The sequence below is a fragment of the Elephantulus edwardii genome, unplaced genomic scaffold (genome assembly GCF_000299155.1).
Source record: "Elephantulus edwardii isolate Elephantulus edwardi_28Jun2011 unplaced genomic scaffold, EleEdw1.0 scaffold00149, whole genome shotgun sequence".
NCBI lineage: Eukaryota > Metazoa > Chordata > Mammalia > Macroscelidea > Macroscelididae > Elephantulus > Elephantulus edwardii.
This window is the reverse complement of record NW_006399899.1, coordinates 4,047,623-4,059,239: the sequence shown is the minus strand read 5'-3', so window position 1 is coordinate 4,059,239 and position 11,617 is coordinate 4,047,623. Positions and strand designations below refer to the sequence as shown.

At 40.2% G+C, this 11,617-nt stretch overlaps 1 protein-coding gene across 1 annotated transcript in view; it reads left to right on the top strand.

Annotated features, from left to right (window-relative positions):
- The window catches only part of GALNT10 (UDP-N-acetyl-alpha-D-galactosamine:polypeptide N-acetylgalactosaminyltransferase 10 (GalNAc-T10)), a 369,161-nt gene extending 359,496 nt beyond the window's left edge, over positions 1-9,665 (top strand). Inside the window, exons 11-12 of the mRNA XM_006894736.1 lie at positions 8,646-8,795; positions 9,507-9,665. Coding sequence (XP_006894798.1) covers positions 8,646-8,795; positions 9,507-9,665 — 309 coding nt within the window. The remainder of the gene's footprint in view (positions 1-8,645; positions 8,796-9,506) is intronic.
- Positions 9,666-11,617: the final 1,952 nt, after the last annotated feature.

The following is an 11,617-nucleotide window of genomic DNA, read 5'->3' as shown; positions in this document are numbered from 1 at the left end:
AATGAATCTCACCACTGGACCAATTGGCAGCATCAGGATGGATGGTGAAGAGATTGAGATTGTTAACAACTTTAGTCTGCTTGGCTCCACGGTCAACACTCTTGGCACCAGTAGCCAGGAAATCAAAAAACGTATTGTGATTGCAAAGTCTGCTGTTAGGGACCTCTCCAAAATACTGAAGAGCAATGGTGTCACTCTGGAGACTAAGGTATATCTGATACAGGCCCATGGTCTTTGCAATCACTTGTTAATGCATCAGAGAGTTGGACGATGACTAGAAAAGTTAGAAGGAGAATTTATGCCTTTGAGCTGTGGTGCTGGATAAGAATATTGAATGTACCGTGGACTGCCAAGAAAACAAACAGATTCACCCTGGAGAGGGTTAAGTCAGGCTGCTCCTAGAAGGCAAGGATTCTGGGGCTTCGTCTGACATTCTTTGGACATGTTTTAAGGAGGGACAGGCCCTTGGAGAGGGACATCATGCTTGGGAGGGTGGAGGGACGGCACAAGAGGGGAAGGCCCTCTGAGGGGGATTGATTCAGTGACTGGGGTAATTGGGATAGGTGTGTCAGAGACAGTGCGATTAGCACAGGACAGAGCTGGGTTTAAGGCTGTTGTACATAGGGTCACTATGAGTTGCAAGCGACGGCACATAACAACAACAGCAACCATGTTCATGAGTTATTTAAACCAGCTGTGACCCAGAAGTTAAGCCTTTTTGATCAAAAGTCCGTGATAGCCAGGGCCTATTTATTTAAACCAGTTGCAGCACAGAAGTTTGGCTCTTTTTTTATCAATAGCCCTTTGGTCTAGGGCTTGTGTGAAGCACCAGTATCAAAGATTCAGCAGAGGCTTCCTTTTGACCTTAATATCCACATCTCAGACATTACTCCAAATGCTAGGTGTGAGTCTCAGCTGGAACACAGCAACACCATGCCAGGAGCACAATCTGCAACATCTGTACAGACTTAATTGCATCTGGTAACATGATATTCATATACCTGATTTGCTAGTAGAGGTATAACATTAATTTTTCTTGGGGGAATTAATTGTTCTACTTACAGCACTTGTCTGTCAGTTTGCTGTTCTGAGGTAGCTTGTGGGTTGCTGTGCTACTGAAACCTATGCCACTGGTTTGTCAAGTGCCACAAGGGTCACCCATGGCGGACAGGTTTTAGTAGAGCTTCCAGATTGTGAAAGACTAGGAAGCAGGATTGGCCATCCACTTCTTAAATAGCAGGCCTCTGAAAAGCGTATGAATAATGAGGAGCATAGATAGTTATAGTTTTAGAGGCAGATCCCAGACTGGAAATCAATCAAAATGAAGGAAAACAGCAGCAAACATCCTTTAATAATTGGAACACGGAATATATGAAGCATAAATGTTGTAAAACGAGAAGTTCTGAAAAATTAAATGGGATGCATTGAGCACTGACATTCTAGGCATTAATGAGATGAGATGGACTAGTTTTGACCACTTTGAATCAGGTAATCCCATGGTATATTATGCTGGGGATGAAAGGAAGAAAAGTGCTGAGTTTATAGTTAAAAAGTCAATTTCAAGTTCTATCCTGAAGTACAGTGTTGTGAGTTATAGGATATTGTCCAAATGCATACAAAGAAGACTTGTTAATATGACTGTTAGTCAAATATGCACTCCTTCAGCTACAGCCAGAAAAAGGAGGAAATTGAAAATTTTTAATCATATCTTGTAGTCCAAATTGACTAAACATGCAGTCAAGACACATTAATGATAATTGGTGACAGGAATGCAAAGTTGGAAAATATGGACTTGGTGACAGAAATGAGGCTGGAAAAAGAATGGTTACATTTTGTACGTTCAATGATTTATTCATTACAAATACCTTTTTAAAATATTTTTATAGAGATTTTAATGTAGGTTTATAGATAACTTGAATTTCCATTCATTCATTGTTGCACATTTTCTCCCTATACAAACACCTTTTTTATAAAACACAAATTATGATTTTACTCATGGACCTCACTTGATTGACTATGTAGGAATCAGATTGACTACATCTGTAAAAGGAATCATTGGAGAAGTTTGATATCAGCAGTAAAAATCAGACCAGGGGTGGAATGTGGAACTTAACATCAGTAACCCATGTACAAGTTCAAACTGAGGCTGAACAAAATTAAAACAAGTCCATATGGATCAAAATATGCGTCTATTTCACCTAAATTTAAAAATCATCTTTTTTAATATAAAATTTTTATTTTATACTGGTTTTATTACAAAGTTTATATACAATGTTTTTCACACTAGATCTTTCCCATTTCCTTAAACCACCCCTCCCTCTACCCATCAAGTTATGTGACCCTATAACTACCCCCTACTCATTTTTACCCCTCTGCTCCACTCTCTCCCCTTAGATCTTCATACACATTTTATTAGTTATCTATTTCTACAATAATGGCCTTGTCTTATACAGTATTTGTCCTTATGAGACTAAGTTAGTTCACGTAACATAATGCTCACCAGTCCCTCCTCTGATAGGTGGTGGTTTACAAAATAATTTCTCCTGCATGCTGCATAGTATTCCACTGTGTGACTGTATCGTAATTTCTCAATCCATTAGATTGTGGTTGGACATCTGGGCTGTTTCCACATTCTTGTGATAGTGAATAATGCTGCTATGAACATTGATGTATAGGTCTCCATATGTGCCTCTGAATTTAAAAATCATCTTAAGAATAGGTTTGAAACATAGAACATCAATGATCAAAGACCAGATGAGTTGTGGGATGACATCAAGGATATCATTCATGAAGACAGCAAAAGGTCATTACGAAGACAGAGGAGAAAGGAGAAAGAAAAAACCAAAAATAGATGTTGGAAGAGATGCTGAAAATTGCATTAAAGCATCAAGAAGCCAAAACAAAGGGAAGAGACAGTGAAGGAGCTGAACAAAAGATTTCAAAGGCCAGTTCAAGAAGACAAAGCAAAATATTATCAGGAATGTACAGAGAAGTGGAATTGGAGAATAAAAAGGGAAGAACTTGCTCAGTGTTTTTTTTCATGCTGAGAGAACAGAAAAATTTAAGCCTTGAGTTATAATATTGAAGGATGCTATGGGCAATATACTGAATGATCCAGGAAGCATCAAAAGAAGATGGAGGGGAATACACAGAGTCATTGTACTAAAAAGAATTGACTGACACTGAAAATTTTCAGGAAATTCCATATGAACAAGAGCCAATGGTTATGAAGGAAGAAACTGAACCTGCACTGAAGACACTGGCAAAAAATAAAGTCCCAGGAATCAATGGAATACCAATTGGCATGTCTCTACTAACAGATGCACCAGTTTATGCTAGAAAATTTGGAGAACTGGTCTGGAATGTTGTTGTTGTTGTTGTTGATTGCCATTGAGTCAAGCATGACTCTTAGCGACCCTATGAACAAAAGGCCTGAAGCCTTTGTATAGCTATCATCAATTATCAAACTTCATAGAGTTTCCAGAGGCATGTTTTTTAGGAAATTTATACCATTCCTGGTCTGGAGTAGATCCATATTTATTTCCATTCCCAAGAAAAGTGATCCAAAATTTTGTGGAAATTATTTAGCAATATTGTTAATATCACATGCAAGCAAAATAGTGCTGAAGATCATTCAAAAATGGCTAGAACAGTATATAAATAGGGAACTTTCAGAAGGCCAAGCAGAATTTAGAAGAGGCTGTGGCATCAGGGATAACACTGCTAATATCAAATGAATCCTGGATGAAAGTAAAGAATGCCAGAAGAATGTCTTTTTTTATACTTTATTGACTTTGACTGTGTGGATCATAACAAATTATGGCTAACATTGAGAAGAATAGGAATCCCAGAACATTTATGTGGAACTTACACCTAGACCAAGAGATTGTTGTGTGAACAGAGCAAGGAAACACTACATGGTTGAAAATTAAGAAGGGTGTGTATCAAGGTTGTATCCTCTTTCCATACCTATTCAATCGGTATGCTGACCAAATTATTCCGGAAGTTGGACACTATGAAGAAGAATGTGGCATCAGTATTGAAGGAAGACTCATCAATGACATGTGTTGTGCGGATGACATAACCTTTTTTGCTGAAAGTGAAGAAGACTTGAAGCACTTTTTACAAATCAAAGAAGACATACTGCCTTCAACATGGATTGCATCTCAACATCAAGAAAACAAAATTTCTTACTACTGAACCAGTAAGCAACATCATAATAGATAGAGCAATCAACACCCTTGGTACCAGCAGTCAGAAGATCAATAGACATATTGGAAAGTCTAAATTAGTAAGGAGCAATGATGTAGTTTTGAGGACTAAGGTGTCCCTGATTCAGGCATTGGTCTTTTCAGTCACCTGCTGTGCATCTGACAGCTGAACAATAAATAAGGATAATAGAATAAGAATTGATGCCTTGAGCTGTAGTGTTGGAGAAGAGTTCTGAATAGCCCATAGAATACCAAAAGAACAAACAAATATACCTTGAAGAAAGTGCAGCCAGAGTGCTCTTTGGAGGCAAAGTTGATAAACCATTCATCTCACGTACTTCAGGCATGAAGTATCAGGAGAAGATATTCCTTGGAGAGGGGCATCATGCTTGGGAAGGTGGAAGATCAGCGAAAGAGAGGAAAACCCTCAATCAAATAGATTGACTGTGACTGCTGCAGTGGGTTCAAGTGTGTCAGAAAGTATGAGGATGGCACAGGACAGGACAGCATTCAGATCTGTTATTCATAGGGTTTCTGCATCATACTCAACTAAACAGCACCTAACAACAACAACAGCGTTCATGAGTTGGAAGAGTCAGTATTGATGTCAGTTCTTTCCAAACTGATCTATAAATTTAGCTTAGTTCTGGTCCATATCTCAACAGCAGTTTTAGGTTTTGTTTTAACAGAATTGAAATTTATCTAGAAATACAAAAGACCCAGAATAGTCCATGCAACTTTGAAAAAGAAATACAAAGTTCAGGACTAATAACACCAATTTTGAAGGTATATTACAAATATACCTTCAAAACCAATGTGATGACATCTAACAGCAACAAGAAATCATTTGTGAAAAGTTTTTCCATAAAAATGACTTCTTCCTTTTATTGTTTTATTGTAGAGGCTAGAACCTCCAATGTCAAATTGATATTATAAGATTACACACCCTTGTTTTGGAAGAGAATAGAGTCCAGAAATAGACATGTATATATAACTTTTCCTTTTTCAATTACAAGAGCAATTTAAGGGGATAAAGGATAATATTTTCAGCAAATAGTTCTGAAATAATTAGATATACATATGGAAGAAAATTAATTTCTGTACCTACCCTATACCAAATACAAAAATAAAAATAGATCATAGAGTTCAATATAAAACTAAAAAGCTTCTGAAAGAAAACAGACAAATAGTGTTTGTGACCTTGAGTCAAGCAATGATTGCTTCAATATCACGCCAATAACACAACTCAGAAAAGAATTGTTAATAAATGAGACTTCTTCAAGGTAAATATCTTCTATTCTTTAAAAAATACTGTTGTTGAGGATATTAAATGGCAACCTACCGACTAGAAGAAAATCTTTTAAAAGTTGCATGCAGAATACATTACAAACTAAAAATTCTGTTCTAAGAAAACAACCCAGTTTTAAAATTGGTAAATGTTTGCACAGACCTTGGCTAAGAAGATCTATGGCTGGCAAATAAATATATAGAAAGATGCTTAATACCATTAATTATTAGAACAATTGAAGTTCAATTACAATGAAATGCCACCACACACCTGTTAAAAAGACTAACCATACAAAGTGTTGGTAAGGGTATAGAACTACATTCTGCTGGCAGGATTCTACACATTACAGCCACTTCAGAAAAGAGTTTGATAGTTTCTTAAAAAGTTAAACATAAAGATATTATATGTGCTATCTATTCTACTCTTAGGTATTTATCCAAGAAGAAAAATACCATATGTCCATACAAAAAATTATACACAAATATTCATAACATCTTTCTTTGGAATAGCTAAAACTTAGTAACAACCTACCTAATAAGAACAGGTAACTGTACCTGTATCTTCACACAATGACGAAGTAGTAAGAACAAGCTGTAAACTACGGATAAATGTGATTGTGACATGGATGGATCTCTACAAAAAGAGTTGCATAGTATATGATTTCATTTATACGTAGTCCTTGGAATTGCTGTCTAATCTCTAGTAACATTAAGCTGATCGGTGGTTGCCTGGTGATAGAGATGAGAATGGGCAGAGGAAAAGATTACAAAGAAGCAGGAGGGCACTGTGAGCAATTATGGATCTATTCATTATCTTCGTTGTGCTCATAGATTCATGAGTATAAACATATGTCAAAACTTATCAAATTTTACACTTTAGATGTTTACAGTTTATCGCATGCCAATTTTCTTCAATAAAGCTGCGAAACAACAACAGCTGAAAAAAACCCAAAACTGTCAACCAGATGCAGTATGTGGACCTGACTTGAATTCTGATTCAAACAGGCTAACTATGAAGTGAAATTTATAAAGCAATCAAGAAAACTTGAACTCTGGATATTCCATGACATTGATAAACTGTTGTTACAACTGTGTTACAGAAGCTAAAAAATACTATGGTTCCATGTATATATGTGTGTGCATATAAGTGGATAGTGGTGGGATGTATAAACAAGTATATGGGTGCTCATGTGCATACATAAAGGGTCCCTGGTAAGGGTCGTGTATAATACATCAATCTGCTAATCAAATGTTTGAACCCACCAGTCACTTCAGGAATAAGGTGGACAGTCTTCTCCTATGAAGATTTACACGTTTAGAAACCTGACAGTGGGATATTATGAGTCAATGTATGTGTGTTCATCCCTGCAAATATTTCCATATATGCTGTAAGAAGATATGTAGAGAAACGATAACAGATGCAATTGAGTCAATTGCAATAGTCCATCAAGGTTTTGGTTCTGCACAATAATCTGGTGAGTAGTATGCCATCTAAGAGACAAATATTGGTTTCTACATGTGTAGAGTAAAAGAGAATGAGTCGGAAAAGAAACTAGTTGATAAGACTTAATTGCTACACAAACCACAACCTCATCTTTCTTGAGACCAGAAGAACTAGGTGTTGCCTGGCTAGCACTACTGTGCATTCTCACTAGGAACACAATAGATGGATCCTCATAGAATGAGGCCAAAATGTTGACCAAAACTCAAGTAGTAATTCCAGACCCACTGGATGCCAGGTGCGACTCCTCAAGTGACTGTTATCCTGAGGGACTATTTAAACCTTAAACCATGAGGTTATCTTTGAACTGAAGAGTAGATTGGCTTTTGTTATGAGTAAATAGTATAAAATTAAAGAAAAAAGTTTTTAAACCACTATAAGAAAAAAGAACAAATTAGCTTTTAAAGAAACAATACCATTTATGAACTGTTGTGCTCCTTTGGAAAAAATTCTACTGTATGAGGCCAAATATCGACATTTACTCAAATGAAAAAACAAGAAGTCAGGGGAATGGGGAAACTAGATTACTGGAAACATGTAACAACCAAGTGGTAATAATGAGAAAGTTGACACACTGAAAATATATAACCAATGTCACTGAATTATAAAGAAATTGTTAAATGAGAACTTAATTTGCTATGTAAACTTTTACTAAATAAGGAAAAACATATTTTCATTTAAAAATGAGATTATTAAAACAAGTATGCAACAATAACAAAGTTCAACAGGGTAGCAAACAACAAATGCTGGCAAAATTGTAGAGAGATTGGAGCTCTTTTTCACTGCTGGTGGGAATGTAAAATGGTACAACCACTATGGAAGGTGGTCTAGCACTTTCTCAAAACGTTAGAAATAGAAATACCATTTGACCCAGCAATTCAGCTATGAGAATATACCTTAAAAAACCCAAAGCTACAACTCAGACAGATGTTTGCACCTCCATGTTTATTGCTATGTTTTGCACAGTAGCAAAGAGATGGAAGCAACCTAAATACCCATCAACAAATGAATGGCTAGAAAAACTGGTACATTCACACAATGGAGTATTATGCAGCATTGAAAAAACAATGAACTCATAAAACATTACACAACATGGGGCAACCTGGAGGTCATTAAGCTAGGTGAAAAAGCTCTGTCACAAAAGGACAAATACTGCATAGCACCACTGTTTTAAAATGGGACTGACATGGGGCTCTGGGGCCGAATAAAAGGGAAGGAGTCGATAGGTAATGAACACTGCACTGGAACAGATGAGAGAAAGAACTGTTAAAAAGGAATATATGATTAGGTATTATATGCACAACAGTAATCTGGAATAAGAGGTACATTGCAAAGTGGATTATGGAGGAGGGAAGAAAATGCTGAAAAGAGAAAGAAAAAGAAAAATGAAATTATTGATAACTTTTCATTGTAATATGGTACTCACTGAAGTACTTACACTTGATTTGATGTCTAAGAATTGTTTCAAAATAATATGAGTAACAGGATGGTGAAGTATAGCTATAACAGGTTATCTGTGATTCTGGGACATTGGGATGGTACTTCAGTGATCTTCTCTGGACTGTGTTGGAAATTTTCCATTACTAAAGAGGAAGAAAAGTGTCCCTGGCTTTGATGCCTCTCTCATGACATCCCTGTGTGCACAGGTGTTCACCTTCACATGGAGAGAGGACATCCGGCCTGGAGACCCCCAGCACACCAAGAAGTTCTGCTTTGATGCCATCTCCCACACCAGCCCCGTCACCCTGTATGACTGCCACAGCATGAAAGGCAACCAGCTGTGGAAGTACCGGAAAGTAAGTCAGGAGGATGTGGGTCGTGCACAACAACTAGGATAATTTTTAAAACACAGTATAGTGGGGTGCTTGCTGGTGCAGATTGTTAAGGACTTGATCTTAAAGGTTGGCAGTTTGAGCCCATCCAGAGGCATCTCTTCAGAAGAAGGAATATTGATTTGATTCTGAAAGGCCAGTGCCTCAAAAACTCTGTTCTGCACACATGGGGGTCACTCTTAAGTCAGAATTGACTTGGCAGTAAAAAAGCAAAGAACTGAAACAAAGGTAACATTGTATTTCAATTTCTTTTTAAATCCAAAACAATTTAAGCCTTCCCAATAGAGCTCATTCATTCCACAGAGCTACCAGGCCCAGTTTTCCATTTGTCCGAGAGAAGCCAGAAATCTCAATTCTTGAGTGAAATTCCCAGAAATCTTAAATGTGGGCAACTGGAGTCCATGAAAAAATAAAATCCAGAACCAGGTCTATTGAAATTTCACAAGGGACAGCCCACTGTGGGGGCTAGGCCTGGCTGGACGCAGCACACCCCATGTTGGCCCACATCCCCATGGCCAAAATATAATCATGTGGTGATGCCAACTCCAAGTAAGTGAGGCTCATTACAGCGAGCAGCTCCCTAGCCACTTCTTCACCCCTTGCTGTTGTTATTGCTGCTGTGTAACTCTCCCCAGTCCCCAGAGCTGCCTGGCTGACAACCTCCCTGTTTTCTAGGACAAGACCCTGTACCACCCTGTCAGCGGCAGCTGCATGGACTGCAGTGAAAGCGACCACAGGATCTTCATGAATACCTGCAACCCCTCCTCTCTCACCCAGCAGTGGCTATTTGAACACACCAATGAGACAGTCTTGGAAAAATTCAATCAAAACTGAGCCCTGGCGTCCACTCGGCAGGCCTGGCAGAGGCTCTCTGTTCTCACCACAGCCTTCCTCTCCCAAGGGGACAAGGGTTCCCCTGGTGCTGGCCTGGTTCAGGGGGAAGAAGGTTCTTGCAGCCACAATCCCAGGCCTCCCAAAGCCACAGCACGGTGTCTGCCTGGCCCTTAAGCCCCTGTGTCCTGGGAATAAAATATCCCACAAGAGTCACAGACAAGAGCTGAGCCTCTTTAACTCCTACTGGCATCAGAGGAGTCCAGAAGGGCCTGCTTAATGTTGCCACCATGTCCCTTTGAGCATCCCATTGGAGGAATGCCAGAGTGGTCCTAGGCCAGCCAGAAATTAGTCCTGCTAGGTTGCCCAGGAGGCTGCCACTCCTGAAGGTCCTTTAGAGAACTATGTGACATGATGTAAGGTAAGGTTTAACAGCACTGATGCCACCTCTGCAGCAGAAGGAAACGTGATCCTCCTTGAGCCCCTGGTTCCTGCCTTTAGTCTCTGCCGGGCAGCCACTGCCCAGCCCTGTTCATTCACAGCTCCAGGTGATCCACTCGGAGGCCACACCTGGGCCCTCAGAGCTTTAGATGTGGAGTGTTGGCCATCTGCCAGGTCAGGAAAGGCCTCTTGGACAGTCCTTAGCAGCCAGGGGCATCCAGGATGTCTCCTCAGGCTCTGGGTGGATGAGATACCTGTTTTAACTCTCCTGGCACAAGGACAGCCGCCTCACCCCCAAATAGCTTCTCAGGGTGGTGTTTCAATCGTTCGTGGGTCTGCTGAAAAGGCTTCTGAGAAGACTTCCAAACTGGAATTGCTGTCTCATTTCCCAATCCATGCTTCCATTTCCCCTCTCTCCCTGGCAATTACTTGCCTTAAGAGAGGAATAGAGGTGCTTGTCTGACAAAGTCCAGAGGCCTCCGCTGTGGACGAAGGGCAGGACACCTCACCTCTGGCCTCCTCATGGTTCTAGTTCTCAACAAAACTCTAGAATTCACTGAAGAACTCCGTCATCCAGTCACGCCATAGGATGTTACATAGGATTGTGGCATTCTAGCATCTACTATGGATTTCTAGAGCGATGTGATTAAAGCAGCAGCCAGCAGCCTGGAGATAATCTGTGAAATCCAAAGTCAGTGCTGTGGGGTGGGAGACACAGGCGCTGCGTATCCATCAGCTGGTGCCAGAGGCTTGGTGCGCCTCATCACCACCCTCCCAGCCATGGTCTGATTTGCCACGGAAGAAAGAACCAGAGATGCCATGGCCACCTGCACACCCAGCTCTGTGACAGACCTTCACATTTACCTTTTGTCTTCATAACTGTGTGTTGGGTTCCCGAACCAACAGAAAGCACCTCTGTAACCAGCCTGCCATCCTCTGGTTCCGCGAAGTGCAGGTCCTCTTCCACGAGCCACAGCCTCCATCAGCTCACCCACATAGTGCGCAAAGGCCCTGTTCTTATTAGTGTTGGATGTGGTACTGAGCAATTCAGTAACTAAAACCTAAATCTGGGAAGAGAGCCACAGATCTGCCTTTGCTGTGCTAGCTGATCTCAAGACCATCGATCATCTGGCAGGGGAAGGGGGGAAAGGAACGCTTCCACATAATCCTAGCACAATGTGGCCCTGGCCACCAGTCTGCAGGAGAGACGGCCCCTGTGTTTGCAGAGCTTCTCTGTTGAGCCCTAGTGTCCTTTTCCATATGAGTGCTGTACCTTGAGATGCAGCATTCCACAGGAGGGAGTCAGAAGATGAGGCCCCTTCTAGCAGCTGAGATAAACAAGCCAGTGGCCATTTGGAGGGCTGAGGTAGGAGTCATCAGAGAGCAATGCAGCATTGTTAAAATTAAAACTGTGCCTTTTAAGAAGAAAAAAAATGCAAATGTACAGTAAATCCCTAAACTTGAACCATTTCCTAGTGCCTTGCTAGATAAGCATAATGGGGCGGGGGGGGGGG